Genomic DNA, 25949 nt, shown 5'->3' with positions numbered 1-25949 from the left:
AAATCTCTAGTGAAAGAGAATAATCAAGAGAAAAGCAGCAGGGTGGGAAATGGAGAATGAAGCGTGGGTGTCCTGTGTGAGATGCAGTGGTTAAACAACTAGTGTGGATTAAGCAAAATTCAAATTATTTGGTTCTGATTAAAAATCTTTTATTTTGTTTAAAAACAGATTTAGAAAAAAACAAAAAAATCTACTTGTACAGCACTTTTACAATGCATTTAGTTTCAAAGCAGCTTTAAAGGAAATGGTTGTTTCCGTGTAACAAATAGAAAGTTGCATTGCTTTAGATTTGTGCAGTTTAGACCGTACAGTTTAAAGTTCAGAAAGATAGTAACAGACTAAACATAAATATGGACAACATTAGTGACAGCTAACAACAACCTCATATCCCACTGAAAATAATATTTACATTCTTTGATTGGGAAGCCCTCTGTCTTTTTGTTTTTTGGTAATCTAGTAATGCAGTGCAGTCTCTGCTGCAAATGAGCCCTAATTAGATGATGCCTGGAAACCTCATTTCCCAGTCTGCTGGTCACAGTAGTATTCAGTTAGTGGTCTGCCACTGACATAGTCCATCTGTGATCTGTGTTCAGTCTGGCTGTTTAATGGGAACTGCTGATCAATATATTTTTGAACCGCTGGATAAATCTGCGGATGCAGCTCTCGGTCTGAGCCTCGGAGGTACTGCTCAGGTTCGGGGGGATTTTGCAGGACCTTCCCTGATGTTCCTGAGGCTAAGGCTCGAGAATGGATCCAGTTAAGGATGTTGGTGAGGGGCCTCGGACTCACATAGTCGGAGACCGGGATCATTTCCAGGTTCCTCAGAGCACTTCCGGGGAGTTGCATCCGGCTCAGTTTAGGAGGCATTGGGAGGGGCAGCTCCATGTCAGGACATTGTCGTGAGGGATGGGGAGGGGTCCGAAAATAAGGCTGAGGCTGGATGATGGATGTTCCTGGGGTCTGAGAGGCTGGGCTGCTGATCTGAGATGGCAGCGTGCTGAGGTGGCCGTCTCCTGTGGAGGACTGGACGCAGGAGCTCTGGGCCACGGGCAGAGCTGCACACAAACTGTGGAGGCTGGGTCTGGCTTCTCTGGGACTTGGAAAAACAATTGACACCATTATTTTGGAGGACAAAATGATCAGTCTGTATGTAGCGGTTGTCTAGAATCATTTTAATCTTGAGGGATACAAAATTGTCTCTTTTCAGTGCAGATAAAAATCTAAAGTACAATAAAAATGTGATGGTTTAGCATTTGAAAACAGAAATTTAGCTTTTTGTACTTGTAATTTTACTTGTTCTGTAAAAGGAAATTATTATTAAATGATTAAATGTTTTGTTATTATTATTTAACAGAACACAATTATTATATAGTAATCTATAGTCATATATTTCTTTCATATATATATATATATATATATATATATATATATATATATATATATATACATATATACATATATACATATACACACACACAGTGGCTACAGAAAGTATCCTCAGTTCCTCATTAATGTACACACAGCACCCCATATTGACAGAAAAACAAAGAAACTGTTGACATTTTTGCACATTTATTAAAACTGAAATATCACATGGTCCTAAATATTCAGACCCTTTTCTGTGACACTCATATATTGAACTCAGGTGCTGTTCATTTCTTCTGATGATCCTTGAAATGGTTCTACACCTTCATTTGAGTCCAGCTGTGTTTGATTATACTGATTATACTTGATTAGGAAAGCCACACACCTGTCTATATAAGACCTTACAGCTCACAGTGTATGTCAGAGCAAATGAGAATCATGAAGTCAAAGGAACTGCCTGAAGAGCTCAGAATTGTGGCAAGGCACAGATCTGGCCATGATTACAAAAAAAAAATTCTGATGCACGTCCTAGGAGCACAGTGGCCGTAATCCTTAAATGGAACAAGTTTGGGATGACCAGAACCCTTCCTAGAGCTGGCCGTCTGGCCAAACTGAGCTATCGGGGAGAAGAGCCTTGGTGATAGAGGTAAAGAACCCAAAGATCACTGTGGCTGAGCTCCAGAGATGCAGTCAGAAAGTGGGAGGAAGTTGTAGGAAGTAAACCATCACTGCAGCCCTCCACCAGTCAGGGCTTTATGGCAGAGTGGCCCAAGAAAAGCCTTTCCTCAGTGCAAGACTCATGAAAGCCACCAATAAGTTTGCTTAAAAAAACACCTGTAGGACTCCGGTCTGATGAGACCAAGACAGAACTTTCTGGCCTTAATTGTAAGCGGTATGTGTGGAGAAAACCAGGCACTGCTCATCACCTGTCCAATACAGTCCCAACGGTGAAGCATGGTGGTGGCAGCATCATGCTGTGGGGTTGTTTTTCAGCTGCAAGGACAGGGTGACTGGTTGCAATCGAGGGAAAGATGAATGTGGCCAACAATCTTCTCTGGAGTGCTCCGGACCTCAGACTGGGCCGAAGGTTCACCTTCCAACAAAACAATGACCCTAAGCACACAGCCAAAATAATGAAGGAGTGGCTTCACAACAACTTTGTGACTATTCTTGAGTGGCCCAGCCAGAGCCCTGACTTAAACCCAATTGAGCATCTCTGGAGATTCCTGAAAATGGCTGTCCACCAACGTTTACCATCCAACCTGACAGAACTGGAGAGGATCTGCGAGGAGGAATGGCAGAGGATCCCCAAATCCAGGTGTAAAAAAACTTGTTGGATCTTTCCCAAAAAGACTGAGTATTTCAGTTTTTATTTTTTAATAAATGTGCAAAAATGTCAACAATTCTGTGTTTCTGTCAACATGGGGTGCTGTGTGTGCATTAACAGTGAAAATTCAAGGGGGTCTGAATACTTTGTGTTCCCACTGTGTGTGTATGTATAAAATTGTTTTTTGGAGGACTATGTTTTGATGTAGCTGTCTAAAAAGTATTAAACTAAGAATAAATATAATCTCCAGGGATCCATAGGTCTCACTTTTCAGCAAAACCATTGCAATTTTGAATAAAAGGTCTACGGCTGAATTTTATTGTTTTATTTAACATTTTATAGTATTACTATAGTTTTAAACTTCTTTATAGGGTCTAAAGAGATTTCCCCACTATCCTGCCATAACCAAATTTACAGTAAATCGCAATATTAAAGCTTCGATACAAATTTATTTACTATATGATTATCTGTCACCTTTTTTACCCCTTGGTAAGTTTGTATCCCTGAATCTTTAAGATTAAATAAGTCTAGAGCAAGAATGAGTATTTTCCCGCAGAACTGCAACATAACATCATTATGATTATTATAATTGTGATATTCAGTGCATCAGAGGCATTCCCAGAGCCAGTTTTACCTGTTCAGGTGTCTGTTATTGAGGCTGAGAATGGTGTGTGTCTGATGGGGTGAAGGTCCTCCAGCAGTGCTAGTGTTTGTGAAGGCTGATATGAAAGGGTTGGGGGGGACCGAGGAAGCCACTTCTGAAGAATTCAGCGTTCTTCTGCTGTCAACGGAGCTGGACACGGTCACATCCTCATCTTTCTGTGACTGTCCCACTGTTTGTGGACAAAAGCAGAAATACACAATTTATTTTTCTTTAGACTATCCAAGAGAAAAAGTGACACATTACAGTGACCCTCATGATTGAGGTTTGAAATATCCCCATTACTGGGCACCAGGTCATATAAACAGAAACAAGACGCAACACTTATGCATATAATGTAAAGTTGCGTTAATATAACAAATTGTATTATTATTATTATTATTCTCTCAGGAAATCATACCATGCTCACTTGGTGTCAAATCCTGTTTGGCCTGTCCATCTGAATCCTTGGTCTCTTGGCTCTCTTTGTCTCTAAACCTAAAGAGGAGAAATTAGGGTTGGAGGTTCAACAGTCAGGACCGGAAACACTGTAAATGATATTAAATACTTTTTTGATTTGCCATTATGAGTGATGCGAATCTTGCTCATTTACCTGCTGTACATGGCTGAAAAAAAGTATAATTATTCATAAAAATAAAAGAATATCAGCCCTGAATGTCATATTCTGTAAAGGAGACATTTGTAAGTGAATTTTCCTGAAAAGAAACAGATCTCAGTCCTTTCTTTTTGTGTCTCTTTAAGTGTCTCTCACCTTTTCCTGTTCAGCCCATTGTCACGAAAGCCTTTGGCAAAGGGGTTGTTGTCAATCTTGAGTTTTGTGATCTGTGTTGACAGTCCACAGACATGCCAGTTAACACGAATAAATGATACAAAAATGGACTAATAAAAACATAAACACATTGAAGACTTCAGATTTCAATATGAATGATTTGCTGATATTTTGTGACAAATAATGGGTTTTGCATATTTCCACACTATACTGGGTATTCTGTTACACAGACATTTTTATTGGCCTTTTATCCTCATGAATTTGACCCACTAGATGGCAGTGGAGCTCTAATGAAAATGATCTTGGAAGGCCAGCTCTGAAAGTAATTCACAGTTTTAAGGGCCTGAGTATTCATCTCTTGTGAAAGGTCTGTTCTCACCTCCTGGTTCTGGTAGGCTGTGACAGCTATGAAAGCCGCTTCAGGGAAGGTGAAGCGCAGGTAACTGCCAGGGTTCTGAGGGTAACAGGGCTCTGGAGATTGGACTATGTGTAGACGGGGCTGGTATTTGTGCATGGAGTGGAGAACCACCTATAGAACATGGAGAGAAATATAGAAGTATAAACAGTAAAAAAAAAAAAAAAAAAGCCTTTAGAAATCTTTCAGCCGTTACACTTTCCCCGTTTCTAAAATCTCACCAGGCCATTAGAGTTGAGGATGTTGTTGGTCAGCTTGAGCTTGTGAAAGGAGATTGGATACTGCATCCATTTCTCTCCAGGCGCAGGAGAGTCTGGATGGATGAAGAACCGATTGGGTAAGTGTGGATCAGCTGAACCATTCACTTCCCAAAGATCCTTATTCCACTGTCACAATATAAGAGCATGAATAGTCACGAAGACTGCAATTACCTACAAAAATTGTTACTCATTCAAGCATTGATTTATTTTTTGGTCTTTGGTTTTGATGTTTACACATCTATCAGGTTTGCAGCATTATAACATCCCTATCTGAAGCTGATATTAAGATATTAAGGAATAAAACAGATGGATGTGTAATAGAAAGAAATTTAAAAGTTATAGCACAGTTATGTACCAATTCTTTTCCAAATAAGCCTATTATGTTTCCCAAGGTTGAATTTATTTGATCAAAAATATACAGTGGAAACAGTAATATTTTAAAATAAAATAAAAATATTTTTTATAATTTTTTTTTTTTTTTAAATGTTATTTATTCATAGGAATTACAAACGTATTCCTGTGATGTCATTTTACCAGTCTTCAGTGTCATGTGATCCTTCAGAAATCATTCTAATAAGCTAATTTGGTGCTCAGGAAAGACTTCTTATTACAATCATCATTGCTGGAAAGACGTTTTGGTCAAATTCATGATACATTTTCAGGATTCATGGGTTTTTTGTAACCTTAAACATGCGTTACTGTTATTTTTGATCAATTTAATGCTGAAAAAAAGTATTATTATTATTACTATTACTTTTTTTTTTTTTTTAATCTACTGACCCAAAACCTTTGAATGATAGATAGTGTATGTGTGTGTTCATGAGGGAGGGTGGAGGAGGTGTGTATGTGTTGAGGGAGGGGTGGAGGGGAGGTACCTTGTACTTGTGGTTATCAAACGGCACCATGTCCATTATCACCACATACTTGACTACTGGATTCAGTCCTGTCACTGTTACTTTGCAGCTGGGAAACATCCGCCTGGAATAAAAGCACACCGGACACACATCATAACACTTAGTCATCACATATTAGAAGATGCCCTCAATGATGTACGTTCTGATTTGTTATTCTTTCAAGATGATGAATTATTCAGCTAAATGAATGCACTTACCAACACTGCCTTTTTTTTCCTTTTGATACATTAACAAATATAGCCTATATGATTTCTTGCACTATAATGGGGTAAATCCCAACACAATACACATTTGTTATATCACTACATATATATACTCATTATAGACATAAAAAAATACTTAAAAGGACTTAATTTAGTCATTTTAAACCCTTGTAGGTTCATACCTGCCAGATTTAGTAATCAGCATCTCTGTGCCAATACTGCTGAATTTATCCCATAGCTCTCGATCTTGCAGTGATACATGAACTGGCAGTGAGGTCAGTTCAGCTTCAGGACTGTTCATCCTGCCATTGAGGCCATGTTGAGTCCAGCAAGTGAGCTCCTTACAGTCTAATCGATAATATGATTATTTCAGATTTTCATTCATTTCATATGCACAACATAAGCTTTATTTGTTTGCTATTAGAAAAAAACTCCATTTAGTTGTCTTGAAAAATCACAATATTAATCAACTAAAAAAAAACCCACCTGAAATTGAATTTAATACTAAAAAAGAAAGAGAGATGTATAGATCTAAAGTCCTACCTTGTGGATAATATCCATAGTTATTAGCCAAATGATTCATTTTGTAAGGTAAATCCAGCAGAGTCCCTTCCTCTGGGAGATACATGACCATGAGACTGGAGCAACAAACTAAAGTGACTTGTCCCGAGGTTTGTAGCTTCCAAAGCCAATGACCTGCTAGGACTATCCTTGGTTTGCTACCTTTCCATAACTTCAAAGAGGACAGAGGTGTGTATGTGCACTTCTGTCAAAACATCGGTCTCGTCTTTGATCTGTCTCTTTGTCTCTCCCAGTTCCCAGTTTGTGCTCCATCCTGCCCACAAAGGTGTGTAGAAACAACAATCTTCGGATCTGGGGGAAAGGGGGGTGCATCTTACTTTAGAGGCCAAGGGTTCCCTAACACTTCCTCCAAACCCATACAGACACACGCGCATATAGGTGTTAATCACACCAGCAGTTTGCCCCCTCATTACTGCAGGAAGTCTTTGCCACTGTTTATTGGCCCTTGGTCAAGCTGTCAAAGTTCAGCAAATAATTTAGAATCTTTGAATATTAAAACTGTGCATAAATCTGGTTTCAGGTTATTTTCTAAGGGCTTTCTCTGAGTGAGGCCTGTAAAAAATAACCTTTGATGAAAGTACAGCCAACATCAAATTCATCAGTCAAGTTCATATTCTTGTCCTCCCTAAAATAAGTTAGTTACCTATGAGAAAGAATTAGCATATCTAGCAGAAGGGTCTTGCACCAGGAGCTCCGCCAATTAATGTTTGAGCTCTAATTCTGGAAAGAAAAAAAAATAAGACGTTATATTAAATTAATGTTTCACTGCCCCTCTTGTAACATTTTTCATATATGATTAAATAAAAGCATTGCATTAGCAGCACGAAAGGTTGTGGGTTCAATTCCCAAGGAAACATACTGTTAAAAAATAAACTGGATGCACTGTCAGTCACTTTGGATAAAAGCATCTGCCAAAAGCATAGATGTTAAATGTAAATTAGTGAACACATATTTTTACCTTTAAATAAATAATCAAATAATTGTGTTTATATTTTACAGTGGTATGCAAACGTATGGGCACCCCTTGCAGAATCTGTCAAATTGTGAATAATTAAAAAAATAATAAAAGAGATCATACCAAATGTGTGTTATTTATTTAGTTTGGTCCTGAGTAAGTATTGTACATAAAATATGTTTACATTTAGTCCACAACATAAAAAAAATTACTGAAATTATTAAAATAACCCCATTCAAATGTTTGGAAACCCTTGGTTCTTAATACTCTGTGTGGTCACCTGATGATCCACGACTGTCTTTCTGTTTTGTGATGTTTGTGCAAGAGTCCCTTGTTTGTTCTGAACAGTTAAACTGATCAGCGTTCTTCAGAAAAATCTTTAAGGTCCTGCAGATTCTTCAGTTTTCCAGCATCTTTGCTTATCTGAACCCTCTCCAGCAGTGACTGTATGATTTTGAGATTCATCTTTTCAGACTGAGGACATTTGAGGGACTCAAACACAACTATTAAAAAAGATTCAAACATTCACTGTTGCTCCAGAAGGAAACAAGATGCATTAAGAGCTGGGGGGTGAAAACTTTTGGAATCTGAAGATCAAGGTAAATTGTACTTAATTTGTGAACCGGTAAACATACAAGTATCTTTTGTTGCTTACGAAGGGCAGAACTAAATGTAAAATTATGAAATGGAAATTATGGAAATGATTTCTCAACAAAATAAGAAAAATTTGGACATCTTCATCTTCACCCCCAACTCTTAATGCATCTTGTTTCCTTCTGGAGCATCATTATTTTTCATTAAATTATTCACATTTTCACAGATTCTGCAAGGGATGCCCAAACTTTCGCATGCCACTGTATTTTTATTCATATTACTGTATATTATTATATTTTTTAAACAAATTAAAATTGTATACTTTTTTTTTATGTACCTGAATTAAAATGTAGCACAGTTTTATACAACAGGGATCTCTTCTCAATCTCTATAAACCAAAGAGCCCTTGGCCTGAAAAAGCCTGAAAGGTCCTGATCTAGTATCTTCCCAGAACTTCTTATCATTAAGTGATTTAAATTAATTCACAGTAAACTACTTGAAGAGTAAGTCACAACTGAGCTACTTGTTAAGTGCTTTGCTTAAGGAGAAGAGGCTGATATAGCAGGATTACTCTCGAAGAAGTGACTCTGCACACTGCACACTTTATGCAAGCATTCAAGAGCCATTATGTTTAAATTATCCCAAATCAGTTAGATCAGGTGAATACTTGTGTTTCATAACCGCTCTAAAGGGCAGTTTCCAGTTCCCTTCATGACTAGCTGGCCATGATATAGCGATCTCTTTTCTGTGAAATCATCACAAATGAGCAGAAATGTCCATTTATTTGGGTGGCAGATAAGGTGTCAGAGGCTTGCTACATGCTGGTGCAGCTCAGATAGGCCAAAGTCTTGTTCTTATCTGTTAACATGGCATAAGCAGTCACAAACACCCCCCAACCCCACCCTAACTGGGAGTCTGTCTCCAGAGTAACCGCGGGGGGCCACTCCCATGTTAGCCAATAGACCTTTAACATCCAGATGCTGAGGACGACTACAGATGTAGAATTAGGTTAATTTGTCACAGCTCACACATGGCTATGAGAACAAACACCCAGAGGTGATTTCATCTGTAGTCAATCAACAACTGGCCACCATAATCCGTAAAATTTGGCATCTGTGTGTGTGCTTCCACTATTGTGATGTCATTTTAGTGATTCAAATCCTGGGTAGAAATTGAAAAACATATTGTGTTTTATTATGTTTTTGTAAACCCCTCATACAGCCAAGATGCACTTTCAAAAAATGTAAGTCGTGTCTTGTGTCGTATTATTAACTACTTTTGCAGTAATATAAAGTTTCAAGGTTTTCTAATCTGTATTTTGGAATTTGCCACTCTTCAGAAAAAAAATTACAAAAGGGTGGTACTTTTCGAGTGCTATACATTTGTACCTAAAAGGTCCATACTGGTACTTTAAATGCACATATTATATAAATTGTATCTTTTGAAAAGGTACAAGTCCAGTGACAGCGTTTGTACCTTTCTTCTGAGTGTAGATAATAACTGAAGAAACTAACATGATATGCATGAAACAAGTTTTTGGATCTTTTCAAATTTTTCTGTTGCAATTTCAAGTTTATTCCTAGGGTGGGAGAGTTGGGGTGTGGGCTCACATACTTGCGTGAGAGCGAGTCCTGCTGTTCAGGGTCTGATACAGGGAATGATTCTGATTGGTCAGCAGACTGAAGGGCAGAGACATGATAAGGATGGAACAGCCTTCGTGTCATCATATGCAAATGAGCAGCAAGCATTAAAACTCACGACCAAGGGAGCAGCGTTTTACGATCGCTTAATGGCATGGAGACAACAGACTTGTGAAAACAAAAAGACGGGTAAAGGTGACAGATGAAAGCAATTAAACTGTTTTTAAACACTTCCTGCAGGAGTACTGAGGACACAGATCTAAAGGTGAGTGTGTCGCCCGGTGACTATGAACTACAGGATGGCAGCTGCTCTTCCTTTTTAGATGAACAGTCCCATGCGAGGGATCTTCCACAGGTGTGATTGTCTGAAGATTTAAGAAGAATTTTTGCAGGAAAAACACTAAAATGATGCAACAGATCTGAAAACTAGACAGTTTCTGGAAATTGCTTTGATATATGGAATAATTCTAAACCACTGACAAGTCAAATATGATTTTAGTAGCCTAAAAATATGCTGACAATTTACAGAAAGAATGTTAAACCTTTAGAAACTTTTAAAAACAGTGGACTACCAAAGTAAAAGTGTTCGATCAATCTTGCCCTCTAGACAGGATATCATCGTATACTGTAAGTTCATTATTGAGACACTACAGTATAGATGATGTACTATCCAGGGGGTCAATACACCTCCGACTGTTTCCTGTGGACCCAAAAACTTTGTGACAGAGAGGGGCGGTGAAACCGTTACCATTACTGAGTTTAGTAATGGTAAGGGTTCTATTGCCTTCTCTCAAATATCATCTGGATATGAGAGGACCAAGCACGAGTCGAGTGAACTTCAGAGCAATGGATGAAGCAGTCAAAATCAGATGAGTGAACGGATGGACAAAATTTTAAGCAGATTAAATCAAATAACAATGAGATTCTGATCATCTTTATTTATACAACTTTATAACCTATAATGTGTTCAATGAGACTGCCATTGTGTGCAATTGTAATAAATATCACTGAATTTGAAATTAAAACTTTTGCTTGTTTTGTTTCATTATCTACAATAATTTTTTTCAAAACCCTTCATTTTGCACAGAGAGGCAGCATAAGTGGTTGGGAAGATGCTTACTTAAAAAAGAAATTATGGATGAGAATCTCTGCTTTAACTTTAATGAACTTTTAACTGATCCAGCCAATGTAATAAAATTAAAGTCCAGTGTAAGGATATAATGAGTGAGGGACATTCCATTGCTTTAGGGCCAGCTAGATACATTCTTCATGGAGTTCTAGTGCAAAAAGGGAAATAAATGCATCTTATCACCATTTGAAACTCAGCAGGTTAGCTGCACTTTTCATTGGAAAGGTTATCTTCTTTTTTAAGAAACAAATAAAAGTAAATCCTGTTCTTTTGGACTTTCAATTCATCAAAGTATCCTGAAAAACATGTCACTGTTTCCACAAAAAAATAAGGCAGCTGAACAGTTTTCGACATTTATAGTAATAAGAAATGTTTATTGAGCAGCAAATCAGCAAATTAGAATGATTTCTGAAGGATCATGGGACACTGAGAATGGAGTAATGACTGCTGAAAACTCAGCTTTGACATAACAGGAATAAATTATATTTTTGTATTTTTTAATCAAATTAATTCAGCCTTGATTTGTATAAATTACTTCTTTCAAAAACATTACAATTGTATTAACCCTATTTTTGTATTATTGTTTATTTTTATTATTTTATTACAATTAAAAAAACAACTGGGATTTACACAATTAAATATTTCAAGTGAATAAGTGCATTTGTGAGTATATTTGTTTCCAGTAAAAGCCCTGACTTCTGCTGTCTGCAGATAAAGTGACCAGAACTTTTCCACCACAGACAATCCAGCACCATGAGAAACTTATCTGACTTTTCTTCATTACTCAAATTATTTACCACTGACTAAAATGGTTGAAAATTAATAGTTCATATTTAATAACTGTAATATTACAGTTTCACATTTATCAATATCAATACAATATCACATTTTAATCAGGCCCTGCTCCACCCTGACAACCAGCCACCACCCAAACTGTCCAGCCTTTCTTTACATATACATAGTTGGATGGTTATGTTAAGTGCCCCATCCTCAGACTCCTCCTGAATTTCGATTTGCTGCAAAAAGACCAAAGTAATAAGGAAAAAAACATTTCAGAAAACATTACACATTTTTAGTTATGATCATTTTTGAGTTCCAAATTTAGAGCTAACAGAATGAGAATAATACCAGTGTAAAATAGATGCAGCTTCAATGATGAAAAACTGAACATAACAAGCTGGGAAACTGCTGTTTAATATTTTTCTGGAAACCATCTGTTTTCAGGATTCTAAGAATGATGAATAAAAAATTTTATTCTACTGACCCCAAATGGTAGTGTATTTCAACGCCTTTTAGGAGCAAACCTCTCTCCGTTGCACATGTTCAAACAGAGACAAATTAAGGATGAATAGCCACAAAAAAAAGTCATTTCTGACGTGGTTTCTCTGGTTTCATAGTGACATTCCTTTCTGTGATAACAATAGCAGCAAAACAGCCCCCTCTCTATGTCCGATGAGAAATGGGATATGCAGAGAAAAAGAAATGGTCACGAACTAATCCTATGTTCGGCCTGGAACAGATCAATACACAATGACACAGCTAATACCTCACTGAGGACATGGATAGCAGGGACATCTGGATTCAGGGCCAAACCCTTCAGCACTTCATAGTCCGGCTTATCCATTTATCGGACACATAGACTACCACCACCACTGCAAATATATAGTAGAAATAGAGAAAATGGAGGATTTAGCACATGAGTCATAATACAGTGGTCTCAGTCTCAGTATTTTTGACTCCAAGCATCCCCTTTGTTCAAAACTATATTCAAAGGCTTTCCTATTTAAGCTGATATATACATCTGACATATATATTGTATATACATACTTGAAAACTTAATGGGGCCTCTCTGAAAAGTGACTGAGGCCACTGCCCCCCGGTTAAGAACTCTGCCTTAATAGCATGGCACAATTATCTCACAAACAAATGGATGGTGGCTGCGGGTCCTCTTTTTGTTTTAACAGGTAAGAAATAAAGAAGAAAAGCACAAAACATATATATATATATATATATATATATATATATATATATACAGTATTGTTCAAAATAATAGCAGTACAATGTGACTAACCAGAATAATCAAGGTTTTTAGTATATTTTTTATTGCTACGTGGCAAACAAGTTACCAGTAGGTTCAGTAGATTCTCAGAAAACAAACAAGACCCAGCATTCATGATATGCACACTCTTAAGGCTGTGCAATTGGGCAATTAGTTGAAAGGGGTGTGTTCAAAAAAATAGCAGTGTCTACCTTTGACTGTACAAACTCAAAACTATTTTGTACAAACATTTTTTTTTTCTGGGATTTAGCAATCCTGTGAATCACTAAACTAATATTTAGTTGTATGACCACAGTTTTTTAAAACTGCTTGACATCTGTGTGGCATGGAGTCAACCAACTTGTGGCACCTCTCAGCTGTTATTCCACTCCATGATTCTTTAACAACATTCCACAATTCATTCACATTTCTTGGTTTTGCTACAGAAACAGCATTTTTGATATCACCCCACAAGTTCTCAATTGGATTAAGGTCTGGAGATTGGGCTGGCCACTCCATAACATTAATTTTGTTGGTTTGGAACCAAGACTTTGCCCATTTACTAGTGTGTTTTGGGTCATTGTCTTGTTGAAACAACCATTTCAAGGGCATGTCCTCTTCAGCATAGGGCAACATGACCTCTTCAAGTATTTTAACATATGCAAACTGATCCATGATCCCTGGTATGCGATAAATAGGCCCAACACCATAGTAGGAGAAACATGCCCATATCATGATGCTTGCACCTCCATGCTTCACTGTCTTCACTGTGTACTGTGGCTTGAATTCAGAGTTTGGGGGTCGTCTCACAAACTGCCTGTGGCCCTTGGACCCAAAAAGAACAATTTTACTCTCATCAGTCCACAAAATGTTCCTCCATTTCTTTTTAGGCCAGTTGATGTGTTCTTTGGCAAATTGTAACCTCTTCTGCACATGCCTTTTTTTTAACAGAGGGACTTTGCGGGGATTCTTGAAAATAGATTAGCTTCACACAGACGTCTTCTAACTGTCACAGTACTTACAGGTAACTCCAGACTGTCTTTGATCATCCTGGAGGTGATCATTGGCTGAGCCTTTGCCATTCTGGTTATTCTTCTATCCATTTTGATGGTTGTCTTCCATTTTCTTCCACGTCTCTCTGGTTTTGCTCTCCATTTTAAGGCATTGGAGATCATTTTAGCTGAACAGCCTATCATTTTTTGCACCTCTTTATAGGTTTTCCCCTCTCTAATCAACTTTTTAATCAAAGTACGCTGTTCTTCTGAACAATGTCTTGAACGACCCATTTTCCTCAGCTTTCAAATGCATGTTCAACAAGTGTTGGCTTCATCCTTAAATAGGGGCCACCTGATTCACACCTGTTTCTTCACAAAATTGATGACCTCAGTGATTGAATGCCACACTGCTATTTTTTTGAACACACCCCTTTCAACTAATTCAACTAATTGCCCAATTGCACAGCCTTAAGAGCGTGCATATCATGAATGCTGGGTCTCATTTGTTTTCTGAGAATCTACTGAACCTACTGGTAACTTGTTTGCCACGTAGCAATAAAAAAATATACGAAAAACCTTGATTATTCTGCTATTATTTTGAACAATACTGTATATATATATATATTATTCCTTTATTGACTCAAAAGGATCCACCAGCAGTGATTCTTCCAGGTGATGTCTATTAAACAAATATAACAAAACAAATTTGAATTTGTTTGTATTTTTACCACTCTAGTGGCATTAGTTAAACCAATGTTGCTGTTTCAGGTTGGTTGAGATGTTCAGACAATCAGAGCAATGTTGCCACAGAGCCACAGTATTTACACTTTTCAAGGACATCAATGTACAAATGGTTTACTTACAGCTGAATGTAAGAAACTGCTGTATTACCTAATCACCTTTTAGCTTTCATTGGTGTGGTGAGATCAAGGGTATCCAACATTATCTGATAATAAAATATATATATACATATATATTATATTTTATATATTCCCTGAACAGACTAGACTTTTATTTGGATATTTCAAATGGTGTAGAAGAGGTACTAATGACTTGTGTGTCATCCTGTGTCAGGACACCAACTGCACGTGATCTTCTTGTGTGCACTTTCTCCGAAACAGCACACAACTGTAAATGAACATTTATTGTTGCAGACACAAGTTCTTTTAGGGATAGTTTACAAAACAATTCAAATTCTGTCATTAGTTACTCATCCTAATTCTGTATCTCTATGCAGATCTGTCAAATTTTACTTGTGTACAATCAAACATGACATGTCAAAATGAAAGTCCCATGGAAGAAAGAGTATATACGGGTTTGAAACAAAATTATAACTATTTACAAAGACTGTAGTTTATAAAATTTCTGTGTGATAAAAATAAAAAATGTTTCACCTTAACTTTTATTCCATATGTTCATATAATATCACCTTTCGACCCAGCAGTTGTTGGTCAGTGTGGATTTCCCTGCATTAGGCACCCACTATTACCATAATAGTTTAGATTTGGCATTTTCAGGTAGATCAGGCTCCTTTAGCAATAAAGAAAACTGATGACCTGACAGTCAGCAGAATACATAAACATACGGACAAAACTGGTTAAATATATAGGCTATAACATCATAAATATCCACGTAAATAAGATACAAATAGCGGTTTTCGACATGTTATCTCTGAAACAGCAGTGCTGAAGGGCTGGTGATATTCTTACAGCTGTCTGATGGAACAGAGACCCTCATCGGACAAAACCGCTGCCCCCTTCTGCAATCTGTCCAAAAAAGCACCCGAAGACACCAAACTGGCAGGAGTACAGTGAAAGAGACATCTCCTTACTGTCAATGGACCAAAAACTGAGCAATCCGTGAACAAATAAAGGACAAACGACAGGTAAAATAAGATTTTATGATGTTGTATGAGTTTGGTTTTATTATTTTTGGTGGCGAAGACAAATACAGTCAGTTGGTCATCTAGCATGCCGACACGAGATACAAGGACTGTAAAGAGACCGAGTATAATCTATAAATCCCCTGATCTGATCCACGCAGATCCAGAGGCGCTTGCTCTGAAGCTGCTGTCAGTTTGAATCGTCTCGCAAAAAACCGCGAGGTCATTGCTAAAAACCCGTTTTCTATAGCCTACATAGACTGTTAATTTAAACACGTTTCGCTTCGGGTTAACCCTTGTACGAGGTTATTCTCCTCTCCATGTTTGTTTACACATGTTCACAGTGCGCTGACATGTTGATAAAGTCGAGTGAAGACCTGTCCTGGAGTGATGAATTACACACTACTGCCATCTGCTGCTCAGGCAATTGATAAACTGCTACTCTAGTCTAAATTAATACTTTTAATATATTGACAGCCTAATAATAAAAAACAACAACAACTAAGAAGCTTTGTTATCATTTCAGCCAGTACACAAGGAAATACATAGTGTGTATATGATTCTGGAGACTTTGAGGACCAGAGATCCCTAATCAGAGCCGCTGAGACTGTGTGTATGTTTTCATCCGCTCAGGTGAAATCAGAGAGAACAGATGTGTTTTTCCATCTCCCATCAAAAGCTAATCCACAAGGAGTAGCACAGAGCAGAAAAAAACACTTCCACTGGGGAGAAGAAAGGATATCAGGTGGCTCCCAATCTGTCAGCATATCAGTTTAGTGAAAACTCACAAAACACACTCAGGAAGCAAGGAAAATTAGGATTTTGACTGAAGCAGAGATTCGTTTGCATAAGAAAAAATCATAAATAGTTAAGTTCCTGAATTAGACACAAATATACAATCACATGTGGCAAAAAAAAAAAAAAAAACTATTTCACCATTCACTTAAACAAGACCTCTCTTATGTGGGGTTTGTCTATCTTTATTTTACCATTCAGACCAAGAGGAATGGCACATTGTTTCGATATGTAAATCATTTAGAGCATTTATGATCAGAATTTATATAGATAATTCCTAATCTCATGTTGAAATGTATTCTGTATTTTAAAGCACTAATTAGGTATTCAGTAATGAAAAATGAATGTCTTAGAGACACTTTTTGCAGAACTTCTAAAGATGTTTGATGCTAATAATGTACTATTATTAATTTAATAAAAAATTAAATCTGTCTGTTTTAACAAGATGTCCAGTCGTTGCTGAAGAAATGCAGACATCACAATGCTACCCCATCATACTTCACATTTTTTTAGATGTGGGCAGCGTTACATTCACAACACACCAATCATCTGTAATTTTGTGGTCTCATGCAACCACAAAAACTTTTACCACTCTAGAACTTAGTCCACTCTGTAGACCTACAGATGTGCTTTCGCATCTTTTTTCATCTTTTTGTGTAATAACTTCTTCTTTCCCAGCCATTAAAGCCTAGTGCAATTATGCACACTGTTAGGGGGTAGTCATGGCCTAATGGTTAGAGAGTTGCTCTTGTTTTGGGGGAAATTGTTGTGGGGGGAATGAATAACATTCACAATGTTTGTTAGTTCATCTATTTTTTCTATTCTCTCATAATTCTTGTTTACATGAGCTTTGTGAAATGATCTTCTGTGTCTGTGGAATTTTATACGTCTTCCACTTCATGGAAATTTAGCCCTAAATTCAAAGAAAGCTCAATAGTCTTCATTTTCACTGTGGTCATATGATCACCTAAATATTCATTCCACTGTGTGGTTTTATCTAGAAAAAAACATCTGCAGGGCCAAATATGTTATGGAGACATAATGTCACATTAAAATAATTCATTTTTGTTTCATAAATAAATAGCTGAAGGTCAAAAGAAACTATTTCAGTTCTTGTGCCGATCTATATTCATGTCATGTGTAGGTTCTAATTTAAAAAGCTCAGAGTAAGAACGAATCCCATATCAGAATAAAATGACAACCTCTTCCCAGGGTTGTTTGTGCTGCATGTGCCATTATTGTTTAGGAGCTGTGGTTGTTGAATAACTGCTGTCATGTCAAATATTTCAGTAGGTCTCTCTTCGTCTTTTGCAGTGAAGACAGACAGACACACACACACACACACACAGAAATGCCCCACAGTAACAGCACAGCACTGTGACCTTTCTGCAGGCAAGGAGCTGTTGAGCTGTTGAGCTGGCTGAGCCATGCTGGGTATCTGCTGCTCAGTCATTACACATGATTGCAGAACAGCACACAAAGCCATGCAGCTGAGGCATCCTCTGTCACATCCTCATCAAAACACTTTTGGGACGATCATTTTATAAAGCACCCAGAGGTCACATTTTGCAGCCCTGATTCTAGCAGGGCAGAGAAAGTAAGAGGAGGAGGAAAAGTCATACTCTATCAGAATTTTGCAATCAATACAAATTGTCTGTGAAGTGGACCAATAATGCATCTCTTTTGAAACCATCAATCACTTTAGAGTTGGGCATAAAAAGCATAATTAGGACCACCGTTCCTTAAACATCCTGCTCTGAAGTCTTTCAAGGCCAAAGACACCATTCTTCATCATTAACGTTGTATTATTGTGTGATGAAGCACACTGCTGAGCACTTCCCCTCAGCTGCCTGAGGCTCTTCGGGTGCAAAATCACTTTGTGTACTGGTCCAGGATCAGTCATCATAACCTTAATAATTCCAGGTCTGATGCTGCACATTGAAAGCTTCAAGCTTCTATTTCATAATTCCTGTGCACATAATGGCTTTATATTTTGAGAAAGCCTTGTGACCCTGATACGATTTCGCAGCATGTTGAATGGCTAGGTCTGAACCTGTGTTTTCTTATTTCTCAATGGCAAAGATGAGAATAATTAGTCTTGATCACATAGTTCTTCCTGCTGTGAATCACACAATGCCTGGGTAATGATGATCGTGATGAAAACAGTTTCTGAGAGGATGTGTATCAGGTAGAAACGGGTGGCAATCCAGCACTTTAAATTCATGTTATTATTCTTTCTATAAAATTCAATTTTAATTTTATAACTGTAGCAGCCCTAAAGTGTTGTTTGATGCTGTTGCTGCTTGATAGAGTGTTCAAAAATAAATACGGACCAGAGAAGTATGGACGGAGGGAAATTCAGTTGGTGAAGAGGAAGTGCTTAAAAACAACATAAAACACTAATACCGAGATGATCTTGTTTATAATGTTATTTAGAATGTTTGATTGGCTTGTCAGCTTTTAATTTTTATTTCTGTCTGCAACTTTGTATTACCTGTTTTTTTATCTTACGGATCAATATATTTGTTCAGTAGTGAAGGACAGGTCCAATATATAGTACAAGTAGATTACAGAAGTATTCAAGAATAAATGACAGAAGCATCAATATTAAACTGTCATGAAACCCTTCTGCTTTAGCACTGCTTTTCACACCTCATATTTGAAGAAGACTTGTGGAAAGCTGTGGAAAAGTGGGAGTAAAGAGATTATGAACAGCTATGAACAAGTCACATATACTTATTAAATATCAACAAATAAGAATTTTAATTCTTCAGAGCTATTGGCCTATGAAAAATACAACCTGGTATTGCAGGTGGGCCGCCAATTACTATTAAAAGAAATAATAATATTGTTAAGATATGTAAACATCTCTAAGTCATAACATAAAAACATAATTTCATATATATATATATATATATATATATATACATTTTTACATATAAATTAACAATATTTTTATTTAAAAAAAATAAAATATAACAAAAAATAAATATTAAACTGTAACTATGCTTCCACTATTCGAGCTCGCTGAATGGTTTAAGAATAAACTGCAAATGTATCTTAGATATTTTTGCTTTATATGCTACAGAACAACAGCAGTTGTGCCAAGCAGTGCCGGCCCGAGTTATTTTCTGTTCATTGCCAGCTCATTCAATAAAGACAGTTAATAATCTAGCTTCTGAGTACTAACCATAGTGGGTTCAGTTGATTTTTTTGCAGTGGGCCCCACAAACATATGTGTTTGGTTGTGTGGGCCATGAGTTGAAAAAGGTTGGGAACCACTGGGCTAGTATATATCCATTATTGATGATAACATTATATTACATGTTGTCTAATACTGGATGCTAACTAAATACTGGCTGAAAAAAAAAGAACTTGAATAAACAAGAAATATTTTACAGTTTAATATGCTGGTGGGAACCTTAAATGAAGTAAAGTGGGAAGCAATGAGTCTGTTCAGCTTCAAAGGTAATTACAAGATAGTCTGAGTGTTTTAATCCAGTCTGAGGGATGACTTCCCCACTAGGTATAACTTTTATTTCTCCAGTGCTAAGCTGGTTTAGGTGTCAGCGTACAGGACATGAAGCAGGAGTGTGCACACGGAAAATGAGATGTGAAAAATATGATGGTTAGAGCATTACAAATGTCAAGTGACTGATGGGCTCCACTGTTGTAATTGAGCTGCTTTCCACAGTGCAGTGTGTATGGAGGATGTCAAGTACAAGTGAAAGCATAGGATGAACAAAAATATACAGCGAGCAGAAAGTTTGATGTGTGGAGGCATGTTGGAACAGAAATGACAGGAGAAATATTTTGACAAGGCTTGTGTGGGATGGAGGCAGAGGCTCTAAAGCCATCCATCTTCTGTAACAGGGAAATTGTTAGTGTTGAATACAGAAAATGTCTTGGCCTTCTATTATCATTATGATAAATATAGCAGCAGTGCTTCTGCATAGATCCACTGAGATCAAAACTATTTTAGAAGCAGCTGTCCAAATTATTCATGATATGCACACACATGATATGCACAAATCTTATGAAGATTTGCCGTATTTTCTAACACTATTATCATAATGGAAATTATGGAGATACAGATCCCTCAGATCCTTCACTGGCATATAACATGGCTTAGTGGACTGAAGAGTGCTCTATAAAAAAAAGGAAATGGGTATTTAGGGAGCATAAATATACAATGAAAATCACCATCTCATCTTGTTTGCTTTTGAGCAATGCAGGTTTGTGCAGGTAGAAGGGTTTCATATATTTAATTTTATATCATATATTTTTAATGGTATATGTAAAGCATATATTTAAAGTGAATGTCTATGTTATATATTTACACACGTTAAATATAAAAAATATTATAAATATTTACATATGACTTTTTAACTTTATTAATATATAAGATAAAAACCCAGCTAAATCCTGAGACTTAAAGGGTTAATTCTTTATGTGGAGTATAGGAAACTGAAGAAGTCATGAGGTGATGAAGAAAGAGTAGAATTTACTGCATTTTAAAGGGGCAAGGTCAGGAATGTGTGTGCTTAGGGCAATAGTTGGGAACAGACTGGGATTAATGGGCATATCATGTTTTACTACGGAAGTTCTAAGCGGCCATGCTTTATAATTTTTTTTCCTTTTTGTTTTCTCGTTATAACGACTTAATTTTCTCATTATCTCGACATAACAAAAGTCGTTTTCTCGTTATAACGACTTATTTTTCTCGTTATCTCGACATAACGAAGTTCGTTTTCTCGTTATAACTACTTATTTTTCTCGTTATCTGGACATAACGAAAGTTTGTTTTCTCATTATAATGACATGACAGTTTTACTGTTGCTATAGTAACGAACTCAACTTTGACAGGCATCTGATGGACAAGCATGCAGGCGCTCTTACTGTAGCCTATATTTCAACAAATTTAGCTTCGCCTAGGTAATGACGTCTACAATACTGTATATAAATAAAGGCTGATCAATCACTGTTGATTTCTCCAGAGACAGTACAACGAACGTTTTGTTTTTGTAATTAACATGTTTAAATGGCAACACCGCGCCATTAGAGCTGCTTGAATTAAACTCACTTTTCATTTTCCCTTTATTTGAAATAAAATTATATATAATTTGTAATTTGTAGTAGGCTAGTCATTATATGATGTAGCAGATATCATGTGTGTTACAAGCTTCTGTCTGAAAAGAGCGTCCATGTGTACGTGTAGTGTGTGCGTGTGTGTGTGTGTGTGTGTGTGTGTGTGTGTGTAGAAAAAAACGATTACAACATTATAGAACAAAACTGAATTAAATTAGCCTATGGATTTTACATATACATCACATTTCTCATCAATATGGTTAACAATAAAGATTAGTAATAAGGAAAAGAAGCACATCAGCCTACATCGTTAAATCCCGTCCTACTGTAGATAAACAGAATACAGTGATGTCAACCTTGGTTTTGATAAGCAGTTATTTTATGACACAGAACGCGTTGGTGAAACTCATGCATCTAGCAGGAACTTAATACACAAAATATTCATATTGATTCAAGCATTTAACATTTATGAATTAATTAAATGTCAGTAATGAAGACTGCACAAATTATAGCGATCACGAGGAAGGTCCGCGTACAGTAAAGTGGATAGTGTTATATTCAGGTCTATAGTGCCACCTGCTGGTGCAGTTTTGTAACTTTTTAGAGAAAACTAAGTCGTTATAACGAGAAAACGAACTTCGTTATGTCGAGAAAACGAACTTTGTTATGTCGAGAAAACGAGAAAATGAAGTCGTTATAATGAGAAAACGAACTTCGTTATGTCGAGATAACGAGAAAATTAAGTCGTTATCACGAGAAAACAAGAAGAAAAAAAATTATAATGCATGGCCGCTTAGAACTTCCGTATTTTACACCTAAAAAGTACTGAAATTAGTTTAGTTCCCTTATCGAGTAGGTCTCTCGACATTATGTATGGGGAAATCCATTTTCCTCAAAATTATGAAGTCTGATTTGAATAACTCTTTTACTTGCAAATAGCCAATGGCACCCCCGCCCTCACTTGATTGGCTGACAGCCCTCAATATAGGTGACGGCAGGCGCCAAAAAACCTCTGAATCTTTTTTCTTCACTTGAGTCTGGCTTCGCTGTGGATTCACGCATTCAGAGCAGAATATCGTGTAAAGTTATTTTTAGATGCAATTTTGCCGCATGTGTACATTTTGTACTGTGCCTGGGTCGGGCTCACGCAGAGGCGGCATTCGGAGGATCGGGATGTCATGCCTGTGAGGAGCTTCCCATCAAGATCCTTCATGCAAGGCGCGGATGAGTCACCTGCCATTCATGTAGTGGTCAATGCTTCCCCGGTGGCTGGCGCACAGCCCCTGCTGCAGCATGCGGTAATGCTCCCTGTATAGAGCCATCTGAGCGCATAGTCCATGCTCCTGGCGGCATCTTATTGGGTGATCAACATGGTAAAACGCGGCCTCTCCGCTTCGGCGGTGTGATAATGACAGAGGTATTAGAACAGAATGCCCTGCTGCTAAGGGCGGAAATCTCCTCTCTCCTGGCCAAGCAAGCAGTAGAGATAGTGCCGGAGGAGCTGAGAAATTCCGGGTTCTACAGCGATTATTTTTTACTTACGAAAAAGGACGGAAGTATGCGCCCCATCTTAGACCTGAGATTACTGAACAAAGCGCTCGCAAAATGCATGTTCAAGATAATAACTGTGAAACAGATTCTCGCGCACATTCAGCCCGATGATTACTTCATTGCAGTGGATCTGAAGGATGCGTACTTCCACATCCAGATAGCCCCACATCACAGGTTCTTCCTGCGTTTTGATTTGAGGGTGGGCGTACCAGTTCAAAGTCCAGCCGTTTGGGCTGGCCCCCCCGCAAATTTACAATGTACATGAATACAGCGTTCGCTCCCCTGAAGCTCAGGGGAATGCACATACTGAACTCGATGACTGGTTAGTCATCGCTCGGTCGAGAATCACTCTCGAGGAACACAAACACAGACTGGTAGATTTGGGGCTGTCTGCGATCATTCAGAAAAGCACACTTCAGCTGCACCAGTCTATCACATTCATGGGTATGATACTGGCCTCGGCACTATGATCGCGAAGCTGTCAGAGCCAAGATTCCAGTCAATTCACAATACACTAGCCCTCTTCATTCAAGGCAGAGCAATCCCCTTAAGAACGTTTCAGAGGTTTTTCGGTCTGATGGCGGCTGCAGCCTCCATCTGCAGACTGGGCTTGTTGCACATGAGACCGCTTCAATACTGGTTACAGAGTCAAGTGCAGCCGCGGGCGTGGAGAGCAGGAACGGAATGCCTTATCATAACGCATTCATGTCTCGAGATTATGGCGCCTTGGCATGACCATGTTCGAGTAGGGTGCTGCTATGGGCAGAGTGGTCAGACGTGTAGTGGTCACTACGGATGCATCACTATCAGTCTGGGGAGCCCTATTCGATGGCAGACCAGCATTCAGTACGTGGACAGGGGACCAGACGCGCTGGCATATGAACTGCTTGGAGATGGAAGTGGTTCATCTAGCACTGCAGAGCTTCCTTCCATTCGTGAAAGACCATCATGTTCTCATCAGATTGGACAACTTGGCAGCTGCTGTTATGGACAGATAGGGTATCGCATTGTACACGGAGAATGGAGGCTCCATCCGCAAACAATAAATATGATCTGGAATCTGTTTGGCAAAGCGGAGATCGAACTCTTTGCTTAGCAGGAGAATTCCCAATGCCCTCTGTACTTCTCGCTGACAGCAACCCCTCTGGGGGGAGACACGCTGTCAAGCCACTGGCCCAAGGGACGGAAGTATGGTTTTACCACGGTCAAGTTAATGCCGCTGGTGCTGCAAAAGATCAGGGAGGAGAGATGTGCGTTGATTCAGGTAGGGCCCAAATGACCCAACCAGCCATGGTCCCCGAACTAGTGAACATGTCGCAGCTTCCCCCTTGGCAGATCCCGCCGAGAAGGGACCTCTTATCCCAGGCGAGGGGAACATTCGGCACCCTAACCCGGAGCTGGTAGTTCTCCATCTAAAGTGAAAGTCTATTTGGCCACAATCGCCGTTTTTTGTGACTTGTTAGATGGCCATTAAGTGGGGAAGAACCCCCTGATAACGAGCTTTCTCTGGGGAGCTATGCGGCTTAATCCACCCTGCCTTCATCAGATGCCAGTCTGGGACCTGTCATTAGTGCTTAGTGCGCTGTCCGACCCACCTTTCGAAATGGCCAAGTCTAGCAAGCTTAAGGCGCTCTCATTTAAGACGGTGCTACTGCTCGCGTTAGCTTGCAGGAAGCAAGTGGGAGACTTGCATGCCCTGACAGTGAACAGCACGTGTATGCAGTTTGGACCGGATGATTATATGGTCAGACTTTTACCCAAATGCAGCTACCACCTAAAGTGCTCGCAACGTTGTTCAGAGCTCAGGTAGTTACAATTCAAGCATTTTTCCCCGATGAGGACAGTAATTCAGTGTCTCAGAAGTGCACTTTGTGCCCCGTGCATGCCATGCATGCTTATGTGAACAGAACTAGCCAGTTTTGAACTCCAGAGCAGCTTTTCGTCTGCTACGTGGGTGCCAAGAAGGGCAGCGCACTGTCGAAGCAGAGGCTATCACACTGGATAGTGGAGGCTGTGCGACTGGCTTATGCTTCTCGGGGAACCACTTGCCCAAGGAGTTTGGCATCGTCATGGGCTTGGGCCAAAGGCATGTCTATTCAGGATGTTTGTTTCGTAGGCGTCTGGTCGTCTCGCAAACACATTTGCAAGATTCTATAACTTGGACATTTCCTCTTTCGCATCACACTTTCTGTCAGTGCAGGAGGAGGGAGTTTGAGCAGTCATTGGACTAGGCTATGGGCACGCCCCACCTAGCGCGTGCCCTATCCATGGTTTTGATCAGGTTGTATAGGCAGCGCAAGTTATTTTAGTAATAGCTGCGGTTGATTCATTAACTATCCCGCCTTTTTCCCCACATCACACCGGTTCAGTGTTGCTTAACTGGGTGCGCGGGGTTACTATGGTGTAGGAGCCAAGTGCCAAGAGGTGTTTCAACCAGGTCCGGTACCCGACCTATAGCTAGCGCACTTTAAGATTTGGTGCTTGTGCTCTACTGGGGCTCGATGCGAGCTGGGCCGGATGGTTTTTCCTACATGGCAGGGGTTTTATTGTTCCCCATACGTAATGTCGACAGACCGACTCGATAAGGGAACATCTCCGGTTACTCACGTAACCTTGGTTCCCTGAGAGGAGGAAACGAGACATTACGTAACCTGCTGTGTGGAAAGCCTTCCAGCCTCATAGCTCTCGTTCATTCGAAGATTCTGAGTTTTTTGGTGCTATTGGCTATTTGCAAGCAAAATAATTATTCAAATCAGACTTCATAATTTCAAGGAAAATGGATTTCC

General features: G+C 38.7%; 2 protein-coding genes and 1 long non-coding RNA gene across 4 annotated transcripts in view; 2 read left to right on the top strand and 1 right to left on the bottom strand.

The window, feature by feature from the left end:
* Window positions 1-132: 132 nt before the first annotated feature.
* LOC113078504 (T-box transcription factor TBX6L-like) lies at window positions 133-6808 on the bottom strand. Of its 2 annotated transcripts, none has more exons than XM_026250812.1 (9): window positions 6458-6808; window positions 6097-6262; window positions 5673-5775; window positions 4759-4923; window positions 4502-4651; window positions 4105-4175; window positions 3763-3830; window positions 3327-3525; window positions 133-1096 (listed from the first exon to the last, which is right to left on the bottom strand). In XM_026250812.1, exons 1-9 carry the CDS (start codon window positions 6546-6548, stop codon window positions 514-516), a joined length of 1596 nt encoding a protein of 531 aa, XP_026106597.1. In that variant the 5' UTR covers window positions 6549-6808; the 3' UTR covers window positions 133-513. The 2 variants fall into 2 exon arrangements, with proteins under 2 accessions (XP_026106597.1, XP_026106589.1); XM_026250804.1 differs by having other exon boundaries at window positions 3754-3830; window positions 6458-6796.
* A 2984-nt stretch (window positions 6809-9792) lies between these two features.
* Window positions 9793-10710, top strand: LOC113069218 (uncharacterized). The gene is made up of 2 exons (XR_003279686.1): window positions 9793-9950; window positions 10293-10710. It is a non-coding gene; the product is annotated as an uncharacterized LOC113069218 (long non-coding RNA).
* Window positions 10711-15602: 4892 nt separating this feature from the next.
* fam222ba (family with sequence similarity 222 member Ba) overlaps window positions 15603-25949 on the top strand; it is a 58902-nt gene continuing 48555 nt past the window's right edge. Inside the window, exon 1 of the mRNA XM_026250793.1 lies at window positions 15603-15732. The gene's annotated coding sequence lies outside the window, so the exon portion shown is untranslated. The remainder of the gene's footprint in view (window positions 15733-25949) is intronic.

This window comes from Carassius auratus, chromosome 5, assembly GCF_003368295.1.
Source record: "Carassius auratus strain Wakin chromosome 5, ASM336829v1, whole genome shotgun sequence".
Classification (NCBI taxonomy): Eukaryota; Metazoa; Chordata; class Actinopteri; order Cypriniformes; family Cyprinidae; genus Carassius; species Carassius auratus.
Note: the sequence above shows the minus strand (reverse complement) of the source record. Positions and strands in the feature narration are given on the sequence as shown.